This window comes from Strongylocentrotus purpuratus, unplaced genomic scaffold (genome assembly GCF_000002235.5).
Source record: "Strongylocentrotus purpuratus isolate Spur 01 unplaced genomic scaffold, Spur_5.0 spur5_scaffold_8, whole genome shotgun sequence".
In the NCBI taxonomy this organism is placed as follows: domain Eukaryota; kingdom Metazoa; phylum Echinodermata; class Echinoidea; order Camarodonta; family Strongylocentrotidae; genus Strongylocentrotus; species Strongylocentrotus purpuratus.
This window is the reverse complement of record NW_022145614.1, coordinates 33,054,938-33,081,471: the sequence shown is the minus strand read 5'-3', so window position 1 is coordinate 33,081,471 and position 26,534 is coordinate 33,054,938. Positions and strand designations below refer to the sequence as shown.

The following is a 26,534-nucleotide window of genomic DNA, read 5'->3' as shown; positions in this document are numbered from 1 at the left end:
TTTGAAGCGCAATTTTGTTAGGGCTTCAATATTACACCATATCACAGACACTGATGACACGTAGGGCCATGCATCTCAGACTTAACATTGTTAAACGATGCCTTTAAATCCTATCTGCACTAGTTTAACCAGGAGGGATAAGACCTACCTTCGTAGTCAATGGCAGGTGGTTATCTCATCAAATCAGCTCTCAATTAACATAAGAAAAAGGGGACCATGGGGGACCAATGCGTACCGCTTAGGCATTGTTGGCTATATAGAGGGCGCAAGTAGCTACAAGTAGTGCAGTCCCGCTTTAAGGCACATATACCTACCTATTTGAGATTACAGGTGGTATTATATCTTTACTCTCCTATATCAACTGAGTCACCAAAAAGCAGTGAAAGATTACCCTATAAAATGAGAAGGAAAACATCTCTCCCATTTTGGAATGTATAGAATGTATAGTCATAGTGGGCTACCCAGCACAGGGTGGTGTCAGCTTACATCCTTCCCCTGTTTGAAGGATCAGAAATACACCACAAAAAAAGTACAGTGTAAATAGACAAAAATAAAATACAACCTCCCACCTTGCATATGATCTAGAACATGTCCAGAGACCCGTTTCACAAAGCCTTTTTTCAATGACAAATGCAAACAATCAGAAGCAAGGATTTCACTAGCTTATAACAAAATCTTTCATTTGTCACTGATGACAAGTTTTGTAAACATGGGGCCCAGGTGCAACCCACCCTACTCCCATCGGTAGAGGGTTCTACCCCCCCCCCCTCTTCCAAAATGTATGTACGCTATAGAGTGCAACAAGTCCATCCACAGTCACCAAGATATGGAAGCACTCTCTCAACTACTGAGACCACGGTCTGTATCACTCCGGGATGAAAGTGTTGGTATGTCATCAAAAGCTTTGTCAAACTCGTCTCCTGATCTTTCTGATAGATCCTCCTCATCTTCTGATCTGTGATGATAATCCACAGACTCCTCTATGCCTGGTTCCTGGAGTCTGTATGAAGTCTTCTTGGGAGCTAGAAAACAATCAACACATATACAACTCCTTTAGTCAAACCATATACATATCAAATCATCATCACACCACAAGTTAACGATCTTCCAAACATGACGATCCAACTTGCTTCTGCAAAATGGAAACTGAGTACAAAACACAATATCACAATGAGCAAGTGTTTCTAAATGGCAACAACTGAGATACAGGGAATTAAGGTTAGAGTCAAAAGAATATGCATGTTGTGATACATCATACTCATATTTTAGCAAGTTGATATTGCCTGGAATTGGGGGCTCAATCAATAGTGATCTGTCAGTTTATGACAGGTTCAGTGACCCAATCAGAGTTCTACTTCAAATGTCTCTCCAAGTACTTCGGTCTTGAGCCATCTGTTTCAGCATTTCATATCCTGTTGCTCCACATTCTGTGATTAAATCATCTAGAAAGCCTTTACGAGGTCTTCCCCTCTTCTTCTTTCAATGTAGACGGCCTTCTAGGACTCTGATCTGATCTGGGCTAGGAGTCATACAAAAGGAACAAACATGTAGTAGCTCTCACTCAATATATTCCATTGATATACTTACTAAATGGTTTTCTCTTTGCGTTCTGAGCATCCTCGTCATCATCCTGCCATCTCTCAAAGTCTACACTAATGTATGGTATCTGATGGAAGAAATGGACATACATGGTCATTATCATAATGATGTTGATATCAACAGCAATAACACAACGATGATAATGTTTGATTTACATATGTAATCAATACTTTATTCTCTATATACTATACACGCTATACAGTCCGTACTGTTTACTAATCCCACAGCACACTAGATCATCTGACTACGATCAAATTTTGGAAGTATTTGCAATAGCATTTAAAACAAACATTCAAACTTTTAAAATCTTAATGATCGAGGATCTCAATAGTCATATCATTATTCAATGGATTTCAATGTTCTTTGGAATAGAAGAAGCTAAATCAACTTAGAATCATAGTGACATCATACCAGTAGTGTAATTGTCTACAATTTGAAGCCAATTCAGCTGTTATTTTGACTAAAAGGCTTAAATGCACTAAAATTCCAGTTATAAGTTTTTGTATCATTGTTTAGAACCTAAATCAGAAGATAATGCTTGTTTTTAATATATTCCCAATATTTCTAAGACGATTGCAATTTCTTTGAAAATTGGATCACAGGAGGAGTGTATAGTGTGTGGTGGGCTCTAGAAATATCTCACTACATAGTAAACACACTACTGCAAGAAAAGGAAATTATAATAATAGCTAGTTCTTATATAGCGCTTTTCAGGACCGAAGGCCCTCTCAAAGCTCTTTACAGATATATATATTATTACCCTGGTCATAGGATTCAGGCTTACCTGCACACAATGTATGCACATTCTCCACTCCCTGGGGAGCATTCCAGCCAGGCGTCTTTTTTACAAGCGCACACTTGCTAATCTAACCACATTAGCTTTCGCATCCTACCGGGTACCCATTTAACACCTGGGTGGAGAGTGGCAAATGTAGATCAATGTCTTGCCAAAGGACATTAGTGCCGCGGTGGGACTTGAACCGAGAACCTTGTGATCCACAGTCCGGTGACATATCCATTCGTCCACGACACCTCTACAAATATAATCCTAGCCATATAATCCTAGTCATCATTTGTAGAGATTTCAATAGTTGAAGAGCTATGTAGGATTGGTTTCAAAACTTTCCCTATGTATCATGTTGACATGGTGTACAGTACTGACAGAAGATATGGTGATAATGATAAAAATATATGAACTGGAGTAATTTCTGAAACCATAAGGAAGAGAGATGGCTCTGTGCTTTAACTCTGCCCTAGAACCTGGATTACATGCACATTATTTGATTTGTTACTAACCTTTGTTTTAGTTTGTGTGAGTCTAGTCCACTTGATACCGATGCTCTCTTTGTAGAGGGTGATGAGAAACTCTCTCCCAGCTGATACCATGGTGAAGTTAGTGTTGTCAACTCGGCTAAACAAATCCAACTCAAACTCATACTCTATGTTCTCTAAGATTGCACTGTCAAATGAAACAAAGGAGAAAAGATAGTCAATGGAATTGCAGATTGTATCACAGTCTCACTCTGTCTATGTACTGTTAATTTTTGTTTGCGTTTTCATATTTCATAAAAATACATGTAAAATGTATTTATTAACCATTCTTATGTAAATGTACACGATTCTATGTCATGATGTAATGTGTTCCCTAATATTCAGAAGCGCCTTGAGCATTTAATTAAAATGGATAATGGCGTTATATAAATCTCATGTATTATTATTATTATTATGGTAGTTTAATGGTAGATCAAATACATTTCTGCAAATACACAACATTATGCACTTAATCATAAAAGAAATAGCGGCTTCTGTAATGGCACACATGTCTATTATGGTACTCCTGGCACTCTCATATTATTACCCGTGTCATAGCAGAGCAGCCTAATACGTAGTGCTCCAGCCTATTGGGTAGAGAGCGGCCAATGTGAATTGATGTCTTGCCAGAGGACGTTAGTGCCGGACTGGGATTTGAACCTTCAACCCTTAGACTGAGACTCAAGTGAATGAACCACTATACCACTACTCATATTTAAGACCTATCCATTTTGGGACATTTTCAAAGTGATTGCTTTCCTAGACGTTTCAAGCATATTACCAAGCTGTACTCAGAGACCTTTCCTTTGACTAGGATAAGGACGCAAAGTACAGTGTGGGAAGAGAGAGAATGGGATATATATGTATACATATATATCCCATAATATGTCCATGTGTTGGCATAGATTGACACAATGAATGATGAAGAAGAGAAGATTCATGCTATAAATTCAACCGTTTTAGTAGGTCACAAATTTTCAGCCTACATTACGTCTTTATGAAGTGGTTTTATATACATATCGTCCCTATTTTCACGAAGTGACGGTAGTGTGGAAAATAGTAACGCAAAGTGAATGCAATTTTTTTTCACTACCGTCACTTCGTGAAAACAGCGACGATATATATATATATAGAGAGAGAGACAGACAGACAGACGCAGAGAGAGAGAGACAGACAGACAGAGACAGAGAATGAGTGAGGAAGAGAGAGAGAGAGAGAGAGTGCTCTAATTAAAAGGTATAATACTACAGATATGCATGTATCAATATAATTGTTAATTTAAAAGATACACGCAACATATATTTACCTGAAAGAAATACTGCTTGTGGTGACGTTGACGATAGGGTGTTTGACATCTTGTAACTGAACACTTAGAAGAACAGAGTTGGCATGCTGAGACCATAATATCTTCGGATGACATCTAATAAAAAAGAGTGAGAATATCATCTGATAGAAACGAAAGTATACTGACATAGGGATAGTGCACATGAACATTTGTTGATATCATTTATTTATTCAAGAAAAGTAGAAAACAAATAGAGTAAACATAGTATACATAAATCCAACTTAGTTTGAGAAAAGAATAATTTGACAAAGTAATGACATGAACGTAATAGTGAGAAAATTGCAATTCTACTAGGTCCATTGCTTATAAACTTAAGGTAGATGGCAGGTTTGCAAGATTTTTACCACATGTACACATTAAATGCATGAAACAGACTTGTAATCTTAGAGACATAATAAAGCGGTACGCCCTTTACTTTCAAATGTAAACATGGCATGTGACCTGGGGTCTAAGAAGATGTAGATCAATTGTGGATTGTGCACAAAAATAAGAATTAACCACCGAAAAAATTTTAATTTTTGAGCTTTCATTAATTTGCATGTCTCATTTATGATAACATCACATTTGTCCTCAATGAGGAAATGCCCTTTCATTACAATATAAAATATATTTAACAATAATATCCAAAGCAACAAGGATACTCAATATTCTAAAAAATTCAAAAGGATTGATCAAAAATCACATTCATTGAAAACAGACCGCTCAACTATCAGTGCAGAAAAATTAGCTCACTTTCTTCATCTACTAATAGTCATTACTCAGCTCTTATACACTTTCTACCAAATTTGTTGGCAGTTATTATTCATTTGCAGTCTTGGACATTCGTTTAAAGTTAAGCATGATTATTGGCATTTGAAATTATAATTTTCAATCTTTCCCAGAACTCAATATTACCATTAACCTATTGAGCATAATGAACATTTGTATGACATAAAGGAATATAAATATGGCAACACTTTCAGGAGGGGAATCATAACAAATCATTGTCATGAAACTCATGAACTTGCCAACTTCAACGATAGAAAATAAATAACTTACTGTTTGATCTCCACTTCATCTTCCTCTAGAAGAGGCATTTCATCAGAGTCCTCCTCCTCCAACAGATGGCTTGCATCACCCCCACCATTCAATGGAACAGTCTGAATGCTGTACTTTGATTGGGCCATGGGATGGGTTTTAGGGATAGTCAACTCTGTTTGGGGGAGAGCTTTCTGGCTATGTGCACGAGATGCTTCATCTATCTCATGCTGGTCAATCATGTCCATTAGAGGGAGACATTCATCTTTGGTTTGACTATTGAGGTTGTGTGACATTACACATCTAAAGAAATAGAGAAAAACAAAAAAATTGAAAGTATGTAAAAGATCCCTTTATTGCTTCAGCAAAGGAGAATTCATACCTTTTCAAAAAATATAATACCTTTTTGTCTACTGGATTGAATGAGCTGTAAATACATTTTAAAATGCAGCAATGTATATACAGTTTAAAGCCTATCTACACTCGTTTGACCAAGAGGGATTAGACCTTTCTGCATGGTCACTGACAGGTGGTTATCTCATCAAATCACCTCTCAATTAACATAAGAAAAAGGGGATCATGGGGGACCAATGGTAACCGCTTAGGCATTGTTTGCTATAATTAGTGCAGTGGGTATTTTAAGACACACAAACAATAATAAGGTGCAATAAATGAAGGTAAAACACTATATCAAAGCCATGACATGATGGTTATAACTCACCCTGATATACAAGGTAGTATTTCATGCTCAAGCATCATCTGCCTAGCTTCATAATCACTCCCTAGGGTCTTCAGTAACAAGACAGTCTGCTGTACTACCTGAATAAATACATACAAAACAAATGTCATAAGCATATAACATCAAACCTGTCTCAGTAAGGACCTCTCTATAGAGACCACTGTTCTATAATGGTCATCCATAATGCCTCCCTCTTGAAGGAAATGTGTGTTAAAGAACCTGTCTACAGTGACCACTATTTGTACTTCAATTGTTGGTCTTAACAGACAGGTTTGACTGTATACAACAAGACATTTTGAGAATGAGGTTGTCTATATCGGGATTCAACAGATATAATACTGTGAACACAATAATTCTAGTTTTCATAGACTTGTGGGTACTCTAAATACTACTGTACATCCCACTATGGATCTGCGACTTCACTAACATCACTCTACAAGTCTACAAGACCTGATCTACATGTAGTTCAATACATGCATTAAACTGTACCTCCAATACCATGTCTCTGCATTCTAACACTGCCCCCCCCCCCCCCCAGCCTAACAAAGATAAATGGTGAAGTGCTGTATTTCCTAAATACAATGACCTACATAATAGATGGTCATTTTAGATGCCCCAGGCAGTGTTGATGGATTGAATTCACTGCACCCTACCATAATTTTTTCCCCACAATATTTACTAATAAATCGACATGTATAATCATTTGGAATAGTACTATAATAAATGATGATGCAAAGAATTCTGTGAGGTTTAGGACACATAATTCTGCATAACAACCTAGTTAGTCTGTTATGGAGGAGGGGGGTTCATGCATAAAGATTTGCTGTATATTTAAAATGTACTGCTTACACTCTACAAGCAGTATTCTTTGTTAAAGGTAATACAAAGTTTTGGTATGGGGTCATGGATATGGAAGCATATGCGATCCTACAATATTCAGAGATTGTTGTCGCTGTTGAAATCGAGTCTAGAGTTATGAAATTGTAAATAATAAGCTCTTTATGTTGTATAGCTCCCTCTCAAGGTCAAGATATTAATTAAGCTATAAAACAATGTTTATTGACTAAAATCGACCAATTAGCTATTCCCGTTCGGAAATTATATATCACAACTACATATTTTGAGATTTTCATGGTCGCAGCTACCATTGTACGGCCGTAGGCGCTATTTGAAATTTATCAAAATTTACCGGGAGCACCGGTTAATTTTTATATTCAATTTTTCTCGAAAGCAGAACTGTTTTAGGGCCTAAATTTTCTAGTGCTTATAATACACCCACAGTGGCATCCAAATATATCAAAATTGAAAAGAATCACTATCCACCCAATTTTCAAAATTTCCCAAAACTTTTTATTACCTTTAACTAGGTAATGTGAACTGTCACGTCTCATTCACCTAAACCGATCAACTGGCCCCCTCCCCGAACAAGAAAAAAAAACGAAGGCGAACAAACAAAAAAAAAAAGCTCTAGCTTTGAAAAAGCATAGTGTACTTCTCATTTCTGTACTTTTTCTGCCAACAACTATCTAACAAAAAGTTATTTATTTATTTATTTGTTATTTATTTCTTATAACATTCAATTTGTTTATTATTATTGTTATTATTATTATTATTATTATTCTTTTGGGTGGGGGGGGGGGGGTAGGAGCAGTATAACATATCACACGTTTCAATCACAATTTCACTGACCCGTCCATAGAGAATAGATCGATTAGTTACCTTGTCATCTCTTACAGCCCACATGATATTACAAGCAGCCAGTAAGGCATCATGCTCATGCATCACATCACGATTCCTATATAGAAAACATAATTATAATAACATCAATGTTTAATCCACCAATGACAATTAAAAGTGCAACATCTTTCTAAACACTTAGCAATTTTTCTTTCTCTGATGTATACTAATTAACTTAGTTTGAAGCTCATTCTTCACAAATTTTGGAAATAACTTAAAGCCTACATTTTTCAACTGAATTAACCTCTGTGGCTTTTAACCATTCATCCCATTATCCCATTATCTATTCTATTAGTTAACCTACAGGTATACACTATGCATACTACTACTACTACATATGAAGCTTATATATCACATGTTTCATAAGATATTCTAACAAGATAACAAAGCAGACAAACTACCAAATCATGTCTGTAACTCCAACTGTCTAGGACAGAGGCAATCACTGTCAACGTTTACGAAGTAAGGATATTGTAATTTATAAAGTGAAAATTATCCTCTAAAAAATGGCAAAAGCAATTTGTGAGAGGATTAGACACTGTCTGTGTGAGTTCAATTCTCTGTGTGCGTTAATATGAATTAACATTTTCCCCTTGTGCTCTTAATCTTTAAACCATTTCAATATCTTTAGGGGTGATTTTATGACTTCTATCAGCATACAAATTTTCCTTTTTTGTGACTGGTCCCCATTAAAGCAAATGAGGACTCTTACAAAATCAACTGGAAATGAACTGGAAACGTTATACAACATACACCTACCTTGGGTTTTTGGCTAAGTCTGCTAGGACGGCTAGTGGATGAGCAAGCCTGTCGATGTGGTCAGTGTTATTGATGAGAGCACATAGAGATGAGATGACTTCTGTGGGTAAGCTATCCCGTACACTGCAGTATAAATCACACAACAATCATCATACATATATGTATATGCTTATTGAAAATCACCATACAGTATATAAAGTATTAAGTGGGAAGTGTTTCATGAAATCAAGGTGGTCCATAAGGAGTTTAAAAATATAACACCAACAGCTTTGAATAATTATTTTACATGTTTGAAAAGGTCAATATTTGTTCTCTACCAAAATGATTTATTAATTATCAGTCATAAAATGTGTTTGAAAATGCTTTTCAATGTAGATCAGATTGCAGCAGAGTGCTTCTATGAACCTTAAATTCAAATTCAAATTCAAATTTATTCATGTTTCCAACAAAACATTACAAATCAATTATAAGCATTTAAAACAAATTTAAGAAATACATGTTGGAAACCTTAGAGCTCCTGTGCAAGCCCTAGATCCCAGTCACACAGGACTCAGTGCTTTATCAGTTCATGCTCCTTCCATGTTCCAATTTCACATGTATGAATGATTGAGGACCACACCGATTCAACATGTAGCTATAATGTACAAGCACTGGAATCGGCATATAGTTTATATCTGGAGAACTCTTTAACGTATGTGACTATTGAATGAATGCTTCTCCAAAAAGAGAATTTATTGATTTATTTTTCTATCCTTTTGGATACACCTCTACCCAAGAGGGGGGGGGGGGGGGGGGGGAGGAGGAACCACTACTGTCATACTCTATTATATACATCTACAATACCAACTTAGATTTTTTCCAATGGATTTACTACTTTGCCAAGAAATAAGCTCTTCTTATTTAATTAATCTACCAAAATCTTTTATGTTTAGAATTTCTTTTTTTTAAAGCATGTTATCATCTCAAACGACATAATCAGTATTCAGTATTAGAGTAGTTAATATGAATTTTGCTCTTCTAATATCAGCGTTCCCTAACACTATTGAACATGTTCTTACACATCATTGTAGAAGAGAATGTTTCTCAGCGTGTCACAGACATTCTTTATCACTAAACTGCTGTTGTTCAAGTCTAGCAGGTGCTGTAGGATTGTGATACCTCCAGCAGCTAAGAACAGGTCTCTGGTCCTGGAGGAAAATAATCATATGAACATTAATAATGTCCTGTAATTGAAGAAGGTGAGACAAACACAATTTCATACTCATGTATGTCAATTTAAAATCAATATTGTTCATTCAAATACTGGATCAATCACCAGTTCACTGTTATCATTATGTAACCACACTCTATAGATGATAGATGGTTCTTCTCACACTATCATCTTCCATTTTAAATGTCCACTGTCAGATACTTTCTAGTTTCTGCACCCTCAAGGAAGAGCCCTGTTTTTGTTCTTCTGTTGAGCACATGGAGCACATGTTGATTCATGTGTTGGATCTAAAGACATAACATTTCAATTCTGCCTCTTCCCCATGTGGATTTAAATGGCTATCAAGTTAAAATAAAAATTGTATGGTTCATGTACCATTATAATTCGTAATGATTAAAACAATAAGCTGGGAAAAACATACTCTCTATGAAGATTAGGACTAAAATGGTGGACAGACTATTGTAAGAAATACATCACAGTCCATTAAATAGTGTTAATAGTAATAGGAAAGTGAAAATCATCCCAATAAATTCACTTTCATCTATCTTCAGCTTATTGTCGGCCTCTTTACAAAACAATCCCTTCTCACCTTTTCTCTGTTGCGATTTCTTGGATGAAGGAGGTGATATCCTCCTTTAAACCTACATCAGATGTCTGGAAATAAAACAAAAAACAGGTAAAAAATGTAACGTCTTATTTACGACAAACATAGTATCAACGAAAACCTCTTATGGGTCTATTGTAATAGTACACTTTGATAAATACATGAAAATGTATATGTAAGAGGGGAACATACTTCAGACTCTAGATGCATAGAGAGGGAAGAATAACAAATACATTATTTACATACAGTAATATAGTTAACACTAATAATAATAATAATAATAATATTCTGTGTTTTTTTAGCGCTCAATACATCGATCTGCCTAAGCGCTTTACAGATGTATTATTACCCCGGTCATCGGATTCAAGCTGTAGAAAAGTTACATTTTAGGTGACTGGTACACTTTAATGTGCATTCAGATATTTACTATTTTAATCTAATGGACAAAAACAGATTGCATGGGGAATGATCTAGGCATAAGATGATAATAATTGAAACTAACCTTCATGAGAGCATTATGGATGCTTTTCAATCCTCCTTCATTTGCTATCTCATGACATATTCTGAAATAAAAGATAATTTCATATTTTATAAATCATGTACAAAAGTATCCACACAATTTACAGAATTTGTAGTGTGTCTTGCTCAAAACAAATAAATAAAGGGGGAAAAACACACACACACATTCCATGTTCATAGTTTAATGACTATTTAGTAGTGTTTGAAAAGATCTCAATCATCAATGATCACTTTTAAATTAATTTTAGAATGGCTCACTTTTTCCATTTCTTATGAACATTTGTCAATTTTTGATAGCGTATGATAAAAACAAATTTAGAGAAACTAAATTAAACTGAACCTTTCAGAAATACAAGTAATGACTGAAGTTACTTTCTACCTATCATGATCTGGTAGCACATCACATGACAAAGTAAGATATTATTTAGCAACAAAAAATTACCATCAACAAAAGAAATTATGTGTTCTGTGATAATTTGGAATACAATACCTAGAAGATTCAGATGAGACTCTTAGTAGACTTAGCACCAGGAGTTCTTTGGTATTCTCTTTCAGTTTTCCATTGCACAGAACCTGGCATAATGCTCTGATACATCCACCCTCAAGCAGAGATGTCTTGTCACTACAATACAATCAGATAAATTTATTTAATACTAATTAATAATTGGAAGAATAACAAAAATGAAACATAATTTCTGCACAACTGCCAGAATAGCAGAATCTTGCCCAGAGAACGTAGAGTGCAATCCAGCGGGAAAAATACATGGAAGCTGTGAGCGATTAAGCTCTGGATAACTCCAAAGTAGCTCCAATAAACTGAAAAGAGCTCTAAAGGTAGGATAATAAAATACTTAAAAACCACTAGAAACTGTGAAGAAAAAAGTATCTTTATATAGGTGCATGAATTCAATGATTATTTTCTTTCAAAACATTATATTTATTTTATCCTGCCACATAATGTACCAACACATTAACAGATTCAATATTTGCAGTAACTCAAGATGGTCTGGTCACTTACACATTTTGTGTAATTTGTATAATTCTACATCAAAATAAATTGTATCATGCTACAAATCTTGGCACATATTCACTGATTAATGATACTTTACATATAAAAACACAGTTTTGAGTTACCTTTCACTTGACATGAGTTCATCTATTTTGGTGACTAATCCGACTTGACCTTGTGAACTCTGTAAGGAAGTCATCAAACATGTAGTGTTTATCAATCATTAATGTTACTACTATGATTAAAATACATGATGAATGTGGCAAGGGATACAATAATGGTTGGTTCATTTATCAGCCATATACACAGATCTCATAAGTAATTTACATAACTTAGCTCTGATTAAATGATCTTAAAGCCTTCTGTGTATCTATCCCATGATAAATACATTGTGGTACGGGGAGATGATTTGTGTGGCATATAAAGAGTGAAACCCTGAGGAGACTCTTCTACTGGAAGCTAATGAGAAGGTAAGATTGGTTCTACCTCAAAACACTTGGTCTGATGACAAAAACAGGTTTTCATTTTCCACAGCCAAATGAAGGGTGAGAAGAAAGACAGTCATTCTACGATAGCAGTGCCAATTCTGCTACATTAGACTACTTCCAACAAACCTTCTAAGATATCAGCCCAAGTATCAGATCCTTCATCATCTCATATCTCGGAAGGATTATCAATTGGCAAATAAAGAGTGATGTGATCTGTATAATCTACATGTTTATGCCTCTACATGTCTGTCAGAACACATACAAGCTCCTCTGATTAAGAGAAGTTTCACTAGTTTTTCCAGCAAAACTAGCATTCACTTGTACGGATTACTAGAAGTCTAGGATACCATAGCAATAATAGACATGACATACTTCCTGATGAGGTGTTGTGTGACTTTCCTTTGACCTACCTTGACTTGATAGAGCTGTGCACATAGTTTGTTGAGTTGCTGAATGTCTTCTGAGGGACTGGTTTCAATCGGGAACATCATCTAATATTCAAACATAAGGTTTATTCACAATCTAATGTTAAAATATGTCTATATGAAAAACTGCAGTGAATAGAATTATGTGTCTGATAAATGAATAGTACAAAGTGAATAAAAGGTAGCACTTTGAATACATAGCAGTCACATATCCAGTTGCTAATGTAACAGAGAAATAAAATAATCCATACTCCATGGGAAGCAGGTGGGTCCTGAACAAAGCCTAGAAGCCACAGATTACACCAGCTATATGTTTAAGTTGAAGCCTTTGGTGTGACTGTAGCTATTCATAGTCGTCAGAAAACCTAGTCTTGACTTTAAAGGGATCCGGTAACTTTGTCTCAGATTCTGAAACCAAATCCTGGATTTAGCTCATGCTGCAATGATAATTATAAACCTTTAAGTCAGTCAGGAACCCTATGACTTTTACAAGCCGATCGCCTGTCTGATTATCAAGATATTTATGATTGGAAATTGAAACCAAATTTTGCGTTTGCCAAACGGTTTTCATAACACTACAGTATATTGGGGAAAACGAGTATGATAAAACCGGTCACTCAAAGATTTTTACTTTTTGAGGCACTTCTTGATCATTTTGAGGCGCTATCTCTTTTAGGGCTTCAATATTACACTATATCACAGACACTAATAACACGTAGGGCCGTGCATCTCAGATTTAACATCGTTTAACTATGCCTTTAAGACTCAAACAGTACTACGGAAGAATGTCAGGTAAATCAGGCAAAACATAGAATATCTAACTTTGCAAGAATTTCTTTTTTTTTCCATACTATTGTGTTTGGTTTACTCAAGATATAACATCAGGATATGACAAATATATAATCATCTATATATTGGTAGATGAATGATGTAGATATTGATTATTGAATGGATGTAGAATACCAGTGTTGTGTCCGAGTCTACCCCATCTTAGTCTGAGTCCGAGACCGGCATCACTTATAAAGCAAGAGGGGTTTACTTTAAGCATAATTGAAATAAAATTTATGAGTGATATTACTTTGCTTACCTTCATGAAATGTTGAGTTGGTTGAGCTAGACCAGCATCAATGAGTCTCTTACTAACGAGGATCTTTTCTCCTCCCATTTCATTGTACATGTTCACCTTGTATCGATAGCCACCGGTCCTATCGCACAGTGCAGTGCTCTGAACCTAGTGATAATATTAAACATACCTTGTGAAGTTAGAAGGAATTTAATTATTTGCCATCCCATAAATTACAAGAAAATAAAGAACAGAAAAGTAAATCAAATTGATCATGGCAAACATCATTTTCTTTTACTTATTAGAAGACATAGCAGGGCTGTAAACGAAAATCCCAGGGTAGACCTATTTATCAGTTCTATCTCACAGCTCACTACTCTACCTACATGCACTAGGCGCAATAACAGATGGATAATGCTGGCTAGAGTCAAAGAAGAGAAGTGATATTGAGATACACATCATGTAAAACATGTCAACATTCAATTCTAAAACAACTACCCTCTCGCTTATCGTCCAACCCCACCCCTCCCTAAATAACTACCCCTAGGATAATTTAATATCCCTGTGGACAACTACCCCCCTAAAAAAAACCTCCTCAGGCAATGGCCTGATAGGACCTTTATTGCGTGCAGTTGCAATTCATTTACACATCTAAAAAACCTTGGGGGCTTTTTTGAGCATGAGAGTGGTTGTGCAGGGGGATAGTCATCTGGGGAGGGGGGTAGCTATAACTTGAACCCAGTTGATCAACTATAAAGTAAGGTCTTACCTCGACTGTAACAGACACCTTAGTGGTTTCACCTACACACATATTCCACAGCTCTTCAGTAGTCTTGTCATCCCATGTCTCCTGATAAGCTACTGGTTCAATAGCTTCTAAGCTACATTGAATCGCTTGAGGGCCAAGCTATAAAAACAAAACACACAAAAAAATAAACTAAAAAAAAGTAAGACACAACAACAACAAAAAAACAAACCTGTTGTTAGTTTACAAAAATGTATCACAAATACTATAAAAGTTCAACCATGAAGGGTTTGTCAGTTGTTCATCTTGATACAAACACAAGTCCATGATATAGATAGTAGTCTATGATAAAAAAATCCCCAAGTCTTCAAATAAAAAGAAAAAATAAAACCTTTCCTTTGCCTAGAATTGTAGTCAGTAGAAGCGTCACGTGGGCAAATTCTTTGCAAAGGAATTTGTAGGACAGAATATAGACACATTAGAATGAATTTGAACAATTCAAAGTAAAGGACAGAACATTAATCAATCTTCTTAACAAATTATCTCCCATGAAGCCTGTTCATACAACCGAACATTTATTTCAAACACATAACATACAAGTAACTAACAAAATGTATTTATCTTGCTTAAATTCCAGGAAAGTTTACAAAGCTCTATGCATCATATGTCTTTCATATCATTTCTTACTAACTATTATGGAGCCAAAAATCTTAAAGAGAGAGATGGCAGTCAGTTTGCATGACTTGTGCAGTAGGTCATAATTAGCTGACACAAGACTTGGTGGAAATACCATCAATGGGTGTACAAGTCACACACACAGCAAACCCATGGTCCCATCAAGAAATACCCCCCCCCCCCCCCCCCAGCCTCTCCGGAGAGATGTCTTGAGTGGAACAAAGTGTAAGGTAATGACTTTTCCATATGGGGCGATCGGTTGAAAATGCAGGCCTGGTGGTCATAAAACTGAAGGCTATTCGTGGTGATTGACAACACCCGTTATTGGGTAAGGGTGTCAACTTCCCTACTAACACGTAAAAGAAACTACACTCCATGAGATGCTGCTAAATATCTGCCAAATAAAAGATTTGCTTACATCTGTGAATTCCTGAGGTAGAGGGCACACATAGCCCTTCTGAACCCACTCCATATCACCATGGTCCATGAAGAAGACGTCTCTCTCATCGTCCTTCTCATCCAGAACACGACCTCGGTACCATCTGTGCACGAAAGACAAACAAACTCTTATCATTAACTGTATGGAGGAGCGATGGCTGTGGTAGGGCAGTGGTCTTTTAAACAAGAGGTCCTGGGAAACCAAGTCGATATGCTAGTGCCCTTTGGTATTTAAAGGCATTAATACTCGGAGAGGACTAAAAGCTGCAGGTCCACTGGTTGCTTACTTACAAGCAATCAGGTAAAACAAACAAATATTTAAAACATAGTTTGCAATTGCCATTTTAAAATTCATTGTATTAAATCCCATGTATACCATATTTTCCGGCGTAAAGGCCGCAGTATTTTTGGAAGAGAAAATATTTTAAAAATTTGGGGTGCGGCCTATGCCACGAAAGAGTAAAAAAAAAATTTAAAAATAAAAAAAAGTAAGTCAAAACCAGCACGAATTTGCACATATGGGACTAGATCTACGAACGGTACAATAACTACACATTTCCACACATCTTACCGACAATTTTATCTTGCATTGTTGACATGAAGACGAAAATAAACTTCCAAAAACAACATCTGCCGATAGATCTTGATCTAAGTTCGTGCCAATGCGTTGCAAAAGTAAAAGAAGGGCCTGTTTAACGGAGCTGCCGCGAAGTATCCAGCACGCGAAGTTGCTATTTTGAATCCATTTCAATACACAAGAGAGAGGCGCAATGTATACATCACAAAAAACTTCATAAGCTAGCATCAGTGCGGGATGGCCGAGCGGTGTAAGGCGGTGATTTTAGTCAAATCAACATTTGTACGCAAGAGATCAAATCCCGACTTAGACAAAAAGTTTTTTTTTTTTTTGAATGTCGAAATCGGGGGTGCGGCCTATACGGCGCTGCGGCCTTATCGCCGGCAAATACGGTAAACACACAGATCTACTTAATAAAACAAAACAGACTGTGCGCATATATTAGTACACAGACATATATGATTTTAAGCATACCGCAAAAGACTGCAATAGAAGCAATATGAGCATATTATCTGTTTGGAGCCAGAAGGGCATTAACTCATGTACTTTAGCAATGGGTTAATGTCCTCCTGGCTGTGAACAGACAATGTTATATGTTTAACACTTGAATAACAAATGGTACTTAAGATAGAAGATGTGAAATGCATGTAACACAACTTGTAGGTACAGGTAAATAATAGGTCCATTTACATAGCGCATTTACTATATGAATATACTCTACTGCGCTTAATACAAGTATCGTTTTAGTACCCCGACTGTAGCTGAGCTGTGAACATACACAATGGTAACATAATATGACTTTCGTATCTTTACCTGTCATCAATACTACATTTTGCAATGCACAGCTCTCCTAGAGCAACCTGGCACTCTCCTGTTGGTTGGTAGTCAGCCATCTTGCGATTCAGATTCTGCATTAAGCTCTCTAACCTAAAAATAAAAGATAAATATCAAATCAAACAGCCTCTCATAATAATAAAACAGCGATAATAAAGCGCTTTCCACCTAAATATCACAGCATTGCCATTAGATACGACTCTATTTACAAGAAAATAACAAATAATATGCAAGTCCTATAAGAGATAATTTTTTTTTTAAATTTTTTTTTTTTTTTTTTTGGGGGGGGGGGTCAAATTCCTTATCAATCTGTGACGTATACAACCCATGTATGAAAAATATTTTCCTTTATCAATAACTATGAAAATGAAAGTTTGATGAAATTTGAGAAGACTGCCCAAGATACGTCACAAGATTGCCAATTTGTGTTTGATAGAATAAAATTACTAAAATTACTAATTATCTTATTCTTTATCGGATTTTGCTCAAGCTTTCACTGATCGGTTTCTCTCATAACCAACTAAGTTTTAGGGTGAAAATCCCCTTTAGAAATTGTTGGATAGTATTGGAAACTATTGCACGCTTTTACATGAAAAACGTGGGATAGGCTGAGCAAAGGAATCTCACCTGACCGAGTTTAAATTATTTGATTAGGATCAAAGGAGTGAGTTGTTGCTAGTATTGATTGGGTTGAAGGCCTTGACGATCATACCTGTAGTTTGATTTGACTGTGGGGTCATGATACCCCACCTGATTTACATTGGTTCCTGTGTTATAGTGGTGGGGTATAGTTTTAACGAGAGCTTTTCGTAATGATCATACCTGTAGTTTGATTTGACTGTGGGGTCGTGATACCCCACCTGATTTACATTGGTGCCTGTGTTATAGTGGTGGGGTATAGTTTTGATAGTAATGATCATACCTGTAGTTTGATTTGACTGTGGGGTCGTGATACCCCACCTGATTTACATTGGTGCCTGTGTTATAGTGGTGGGGTATAGTTTTGATAGTAATGATCATACCTGTAGTTTGATTTGACTGTGGGGTCGTGATACCCCACCTGATTTACATTGGTTCCTGTGTTATAGTGGTAGGGTATAGTTTTCATAGTAATGATCATACCTGTAGTTTGATTTGACTGTGGGGTCGTGATACCCCACCTGATTTACATTGGTTCCTATGTTATAGTGGTGGGGTATAGTGGCTCTGTCAAAGTTTTAACGAGAGAAATGAAGGTGGGGTCGTGATACCCCACCTGATTTACATTGGTTCCTGTGTTATAGTTGAGGGGTATAGTTTTAACACAAGCTTTTCGTAATGATCATACCTGTAGTTTGATTTGACTGTGGGTCGTGATACCCCACCTGATTTACATTGGTTCCTATGTTATAGTGGTGGGGTATAGTGGCTCTGTCAAAGTTTTAACGAGAGAAATGAAGGTGGGGTCGTGATACCCCACCTGATTTACATTGGTTCCTGTGTTATAGTTGAGGGGTATAGTTTTAACACAAGCTTTTCGTAATGATCATACCTGTAGTTTGATTTGACTGTGGGTCGTGATACCCCACCTGATTTACATTGGTTCCTATGTTATAGTGGTGGGGTATAGTGGCTCTGTCAAAGTTTTAACGAGAGAAATGAAGGTGGGGTCGTGATACCCCACCTGATTTACATTGGTGCCTGTGTTATAGTGGTGGGGTATAGTTTGAACGAGAGCAATGATCATACCTGTAGTTTGATTTGACTGGTTGTATATAGATGTGATGAGGGTTCTCTATAGCTGATAGATACACCTGGTTTGCTGTATCCTCATTCAGACGGGCAGGTGCCGGTAGCTTCACACTGAGAAACAAACAAACAAACACAACATTTACAATCTCTCAGATATATCATTACACTGCTTTAGGTACTGTGACTTGAGTACACAAGACTCCTAAATGCCTTAGCATTTCATTTTGTTGTTATGATTGTAATAATATGAATGCAGGGCCCTCGGGGAGAGCAGTATGAATACTGATGAGGCTACCCAGGGTAGACAAGACATATTCTTATTATTATCATTATTATTGTTGTCCCTTTGTTTTTTCCTTTTCAGATAAAAAAACAAAAATACAGAGCAAATAATTTTATATAGCGCTTCATACATCTCGGACGTCTCTAAGCGCTTTACAGATATACTATTACCCTGGTCATTGGATTCAGTGCTTGCCGGCACACACTGTGTGCACAATCTCCACTCCCTAGGGAGCATTCCATCTAGGCGTAAACTTGATGCTCAAAAACTGTTTGACCAACTATGGCGGTCGCATTCTCCCGGGTACCCATTTTAACACCTGGGTGTTAGAGACATCATGTTCTTACACAAAAGAATTGTACATATAATTATCTAAAGAACTGTGACATAATTAATTCATAATTAAATTGGAAAAAAGAAAAAGAAAAGACAGATTAACCCTGTCATAGCAGCAACCACATACCTTTGATTGACTTGTGTCAATGGGGTATCTTTGGGTAGCTTCATCTTCCCCTTGCATAACTCCACTAAGTTTTGGATGTGCTGCAAGAAGATAACAGAATGCACAGTAAAGTATCGTTAGAATACTTCTAAGAGCAAAACTTCACCATTTAAAAGCCAAATCACAGCAACTAAAAGGAATATCGACTAATTGCTTAAAAGTAATAATGATTATCCTTTGTGAGTTGTTCTCCTTGAAACATTTTTCATCAATACCAAGGGGATTCAACCTGTCCCAGGTCTTTTTTATTATCAAATTTCAATAAATTGATTTTACGAGATATCAATTATAATATGACATGAATACCATAGTACTGGAAGTTGAAGGAAGTTGACATTAAATTTTACAAATCACTTTCATAACTTAATTATAACAATCTAAACAATGTTGATTCTAACATTCCATTCATTTTGAAATATCAACAAATTTGGAGTGTGAGGCAATGCCATGATATTGCATTTTTAAAATCAACCCTAGTACCAGCAGTTAGTGTTACATTTATACTGAGGGTTAAAAAGAAAAACCTTTTACATAAGCATAACATGAGATTGAAGTGAGTTTGAAGTGAAGAAGATGAAGGGATGAGTCAGTGACTGTTAAGCATTCCTACATTCTATGTTAGCATGCATTCTCATATGAACAAGAAATACACAGGTACATTTTAAAAAGCTTATTCTAGAACAATTTGCACAAATCTTACCTCAGGATTATCCACAGCGAATCCTTGTTTGATCATCTCTCTCCTAGTATGTATCTCTACAGATGACTTGGTCTCTTCAAGATGACATCGTTCAACTAAAGGATCCAACCATAGACTGTTACCAAGGCTATAAACAAAATAGAAGAAATAGAAAACCACATGAGAATAATACATGAAACCAGATAGCACGATATATGCTTAATAACAGCTTACAGGTCAATTTCTTGCATTACCGGTAGTCAATTCCTAAATGCAACCCTGGATACATATTGTACTTACAATACCTTGGTAGGTAGGGTTTCTATGGTGTTAAAAACACTGCATAATATGCAATCAAAATCTCTAATACAGTTAACAATATTTAATGCAAATTTGAGGTTTTTAATTTTCCTTTAACACTTAAAAATTGCATATAGCAAGAAAGAATTGTGAAAACAATATGATTTTGAAAGCTCAACCTTGCACTAAGAGTATTTTGAAAAATGTATGAGAGAAAGAGATAAGAGAGAGAGAAAAGAGATTACATAGAAACAATAGGTTTTTGAATGGTATAGTTTGCAATTCAGAGCTTTTCAAGGTTTATCCATAAGTGTACTCCAAATATTTAAACACAAATAGTCTAAAAAGTCTAAAAAGTCTAAAAACATCCTTTGATGTTAGAAACAATAAACATTTACACTAACAAGCTGAAATGAATTGCCTAACATTATTTCTAGGAGGAAATATTAACAAAATCATACAAGCTTTTCAAATAGTTTGTTTTGCTACTCAGAAGCAGTAACAGTGAGCAACTCAGGCTCCCTAACATGCTATAGTGGGAAGAGAGAGATAGAGAGAGGGAGAGAGAGAGATAGAGAGAGAGAGAGAGAGAGAGGGAGGGAGAGAGAGAGAGGGAGGGAGAGAGAGAGAGAGAGAGAGAGAATCTTGTTGCTAAACTACAATGACTGTGCTTACCTGAGCACGATCTTTCCATCTAGTTCCTTATTAGTCAAGAAGTCATACATGTAATTATCCGCCCGAGGGTTCCAGGAATAGTCCTTGTCAGTAGGCTTCACACGACTCACAAACACCTCCACTGCCTGAAATTAATTGTAAATATTTACTTCTTTCCATTCTGAAACTATTATTTAAAACATGATCTGCCCAATGTTAAGAGCAGCACGATAACCTCATACGTTCATAAGAATTGGATAGCTATAGCAAGTTTTATGCTTTATTACAATGTGCACTATTTGCTAAACAGACTAAACAATCAAAAGAAGGCAGAATTCATATTCTTAAAGGACTACAGATAGTACTACTGAGAACACTGCCTAATTCATAATGCTTTTCTAAATATCTAAAAGATGTTTAATTTAACCTAAGAAGGCTTTATAAAAATGAATGATTAATTTGTTATATCGGGTAGAATTATTCTTTATTAATCACAACATCTTCCAAGGTTCTGTGTGCATATCAAATATGATTATTATAGGACAACTATTGGAAATGATGGATTTTGTAGCAAAGAACCATCTTGCAACTGCTTGAAACATTATAAATATTTGGAAATAAACATATACAAGGTAAAAGGATTATTTTTTTAACTTTAACAAATAATTTGAGATATATATTTCCTACAAGACATATATTGTGTTCTTGGATGTTTTTTTCTGCTAAATTTTCCCTTTATAATGCCATCTGCCCTCAAAACATTTTTCTTTAAAAAAAAGCATATAGATGGTGTTTTAAATCATAGTAAAATTATAAATGTTTATATTATGGGCACAAAATGAATCTTTGTATTAGTTTGCATTCTCTTAACATTGCACAATAAATTGGTATATAGTGCAATTACTAATATTAATGGTTTTAAAGAGATGGAATGTGCTCTGCTCCTGTCGCAGATATAAGATGATAAATACCTGATACTTGATTTGACGTAGACCATCAGGTAGCTTGAGTAACTTGTCAATTCCAACTCTCTCTCGACCTCCTCTGTCTACAAAGTATACCTGTTAAGAGAATGAATGCTGGTCTATGATTTACAGAAACCCATTAGTCAAGGGCTAATGCATATAAAATGATTAGAAGATCACTTTCATGCCCATCTGATAAAGAACTATACTCCTTGTATTCTTGATTGTCTCATGATAAGCTGCTTATTAACATGCATAAAAGAGTATGAATCACATAAAATAACTAATTCCTAAGGGTTTGTTATTGCCATCCATAGAACAGAAACCACATAGTAGATCTGACTTACGTTAGCAATGCCAGGCGAGTCAACGGTTTCCTTGGAAACCAAAGCCTCTACTCTAACTCTAGAGTAGCATCCTGCCTGGTCCTTGTAGCCACACAAATTATCCTTCTGAAGAGGTCGCTGACCTATGATGTTGACCGGGTCAGTGTACCATTCCTGCAGTTCTACAGTCAATTTGACATAGTCTGTTGTCATGGAAACGACCTTGTGATCAGGAGAAAGTCGATGGGCCAGTAGACGCACATAACAGTGGGAGGCATTCACTATGTAGGTGACAATCAGCTATAGGGAGGCAAAAGAAAGAAGTAAAAACTCAGTTTATTCACTTTATATCCCAAATTCTAACCCTATGGTCCCAACGCAGGTTCATCCTGATACCGGCATCTCCAGTCGGGCCATAACCATCATCAACAGTTTCGTCAACGAAATTAGAATTCTCTTATATTTAAGAAATTACACTGGTTACCTGTTTGTGCTCATCTCAACCTAGGATTAGCTCTAAAGTACTTGACTGAACTGTTTACCTGAATCATACCAAACACAAACCTCAGGTCTTAACAAAAGTCTCTCTTTAGTACGCCTCACATGAATACAAAGTTTGCAATCTCATGCCTTGTTTTTTCTAGAGCCATCTAACATTATGTGTCAAATGTGTGCGGCTAAGATGATGAAAAGGGTATGTGCAGGGTTGCATGAATACGGTATGACGTACATATATATTCATTTGACGGTATGACCATTAAAAAAATGACCAGGAGTAATAAGATGCTCATTACGATCCTCGCAATCGATATCGCACAACCAATCAGAGCTTTGTATCCGTAAGAGTCATCTAATATAACACTTTGATATTAAAGAGCACACATACCTTGACAGTGCCTTGCTTGGGAAGGTCAATGTAATCTGGATGGGTTCCTGGTTCATCCATGTCTGTAAACACTTCATGTCGATCCCCACAATGCATCCTGCTCCTAATGGGCGGATAACAATCATATATTACTTATGATTTATAATCAAATATGTTACTCTAATTTGGTCTTAATGAATTAATAAATTTAGCTACATGTTTTTAGATTAAGGTTTCTTTATTTCGTTCATGTAACTAGTTAACTATACTTGTACATGCTCATTTTTAACTATGTAAAGCGCATAGAGAAACTTTCGTTTATTATACACTTAATACATCAAACTTTATTGTTATTATGATTAATACACAGTCATGTCAAATATCCATCTTATATTCATGTGCATAGCTACTCAGACAATTCCAGCAAAATCATTTAGTTCTTCTAAGTATTAGCAAGCACTAATAATTAAAACAAAAAGAGACTTTTAAAACATAACAAAATTGTAGAAAACAATAGCACTCTTTGAGAGAAATATTAGAAGAAAAAAAACATAAAAATCAAAATAAATTTGAACAACAAAGCAAGAACAGTGTGATTAGTATGCATGGTGTTTAAATTGTGAAAACCTCAGAAACTATCAACATTGGTCATCTCATTGATACCTTAGCAGTTAGACGGGTTATGCAAGCTGAAGAATAGCTTTAATTGTCAACATTCAGGCAACCATGCCTTACATAAGGAAAAAAAAATCAACAAAAAAAAATCAACAAAAAAAAAATCAACAAAAACTCAAAAAAATCAACAAAAACTCAAAAAAAAATCAAAAATTAAAAATCAAAGCTCTTCATTTTCCAATGCCAGACAATATGCTGATCTTACCTACAAACACCAAAGGCCTTGAGCTGATTACAAATAGGTTTGTTCTTCCTTCGTTCTTCTTTGGCCTGATATGCAATGAAAATAGGAGAGTTTTTAATATCATTGAGGACAAAAATAGTTGATGAGAATTCTTACATATACACAATATATCAATCGTTCATATCAATAGATCATATAATCAGTGCGTATTTTCATATATTTTTGAACATTTGAAGAGTACCAATTACTACAAAAATGTGTATTTTAGTAGTTCCATATCGTAATACTACATTAAAAATATGTGCTTTCAATATTACTTCTGTAAAGAGATTTTGGTAGTTTAAATACACTCTCAATTAACATAAAAGCGACTTGTGCATAGACTACTTGTATAAGCTCACATTCAAATAGGGCCTGCATGGAAAGCCATGAGCTAGAAATGGGTCATTTAAAGTTCTCATTCAAAGCAAAACCCAAGCATAACAATGATGTTTACTACTAAAAACTTTTGTGAGTGTATGTGGAAATATCTAGGTAGAATGATAAAAATATAATTAGTTGCACATCCTTCGCTTCATATTTAAATATCGACTGCAGAGATGCCAACTTCTTGACACAAAAAAAAGACTAAGTATCCTTTACAAAAATATCAGATTTTGGAGAGAAAAATCAGATTTTCACGAAAACTCGACACTACTGATGGCTGTTGGCCCCGGGCCAGTAAAATTTCAGAAAAATGTTTTACTGGTAAGTACGGTCAAGTAAAATGTTTGCTCTTTCATGTAAATATAAAGAGAAAATTGTAAAGCAAAGTTTTTGTTGGGGTTGCGGGGGTTTACTTGTACATGTTTCTATGCGATTCCACAGTTTTTATGGGGTTTTAAAAAAAATAATTAAAAAATAGAAAAGATATTTCTTTTGTTGTTGTTGTTGTTGAAAAATCGTATTTTAAGAGGTGATATCGTATTATCGTATTTCACTCTTATTATCTTACTAAATACGATTTAATCGTACTGGTTGGCATCTCTGCTACAGGAATTAATTCCTTGAAATGCTAGAGCGCCGCAGTGGCTGCCTTGCTAAAGCCAGGGTAATAAGGAGTGGCACAACGTGACGGACATGTGCGCTATATAAGAAGCCACCATTATTATTATTATTACAGATATAAACTAAGGTTCGTATTTAAATAAATCCTGCTCTCCTATAATAGAGACAAGATATATTCTTTGTTTCTAGATCAAATGAGTCTAGAGCAATCTTACCTGTTCCACCTGTTCATGGGTGATTGATGAAGGCAAAGGTTGACCAGAACGGAAGAGTATATCAGACATGTGAGATAATGCATGGATGTTGTCTGCACTCACAAAGCTTAGAGACTGACAGCTTGAGTTTTTCTTCTGTATCAACAACAAGATTAGAGAGAAACTAATTAGATTATGACTCATTATACAATCACTTAACCTTTCAGAGATGATTACATCTATATTTACCTTAAGATTTATTCCAACTAGTTTTCATATCAATCGTGCTTCAATAGCTCCATTCAATTTTTGATGAGACTCCTTTATTAACGTTTCAAAATTACTAACAGTCAAATGGTATAAAGGTAGTCTTCAATTTTGATGAGGAAACTACTTTCCTAGAGAAACTCAACACAGACATGCAAATTTAAGTATAGGACTGCATTGGTTAAAATCCAAACTTATCTATATCATATTGTCATTTTATACATATAATGTGGCTGTTAACTTTTTCTACCAAATTCCTTTTGCAGGTATTCTTGATTAACAGTCTTTCATATTCTGTAAGATTTTGTTGCATTGGAATAAAATTTTGAGACAATTTTTCCTCATTTGAAAGATAAAGCTGAGTTCTGGTTAGTTGATTGCATTGTGAAAGAAACGGTGTGGAATCGATCAGAAATGATTTTAAGAGTTCATTTGTATGAAAGCAGGAAAATAAGAGAAACAGAATGGTGAAAGTTTGAAATAAATCGGACCGATAGGAAACTTATGGATTTTAAAAATTTGAAATCACTACATCTCAGCCAATATTAAATTGACAAATTGTCTCAAAACTCTCCTGCTGTTTGTCGTCTACTAAAATATCATCAACTTTTGTTTCTCTCCTGAGCATCTAGAGTAAATGAACAACCCACATCGACCCAAAAGACATACATGTGTATACATTTCCAAAAATAATAGCTCACCTCTTTGAGTTGTGATTCAAAGTGTCTGATCATACATCCCATTCTCTTTCCATAATGAGCCTTGTTA

The 26,534-nt window shown here is 35.6% G+C and overlaps 1 protein-coding gene across 1 annotated transcript; it reads right to left on the bottom strand.

The window, feature by feature from the left end:
- Positions 1–353: 353 nt before the first annotated feature.
- Positions 354–26,534, bottom strand: LOC100891190. Its single transcript, XM_030975409.1, has 28 exons — positions 26,468–26,534; positions 25,521–25,655; positions 24,280–24,344; positions 23,421–23,523; positions 22,556–22,834; positions 22,215–22,304; positions 21,265–21,389; positions 20,311–20,437; positions 19,572–19,651; positions 18,823–18,936; positions 17,074–17,187; positions 15,664–15,787; positions 14,595–14,732; positions 13,850–13,993; positions 12,748–12,828; positions 11,975–12,033; positions 11,331–11,462; positions 10,824–10,884; positions 10,307–10,371; positions 9,566–9,694; positions 8,508–8,630; positions 7,731–7,806; positions 5,994–6,091; positions 5,294–5,575; positions 4,217–4,330; positions 2,896–3,058; positions 1,588–1,666; positions 354–1,022 (listed from the first exon to the last, which is right to left on the bottom strand). The coding sequence occupies exons 1-28, from the start codon at positions 26,507–26,509 to the stop codon at positions 841–843; spliced, it is 3,324 nt and encodes a 1,107-aa protein (XP_030831269.1). The 5' UTR covers positions 26,510–26,534; the 3' UTR covers positions 354–840.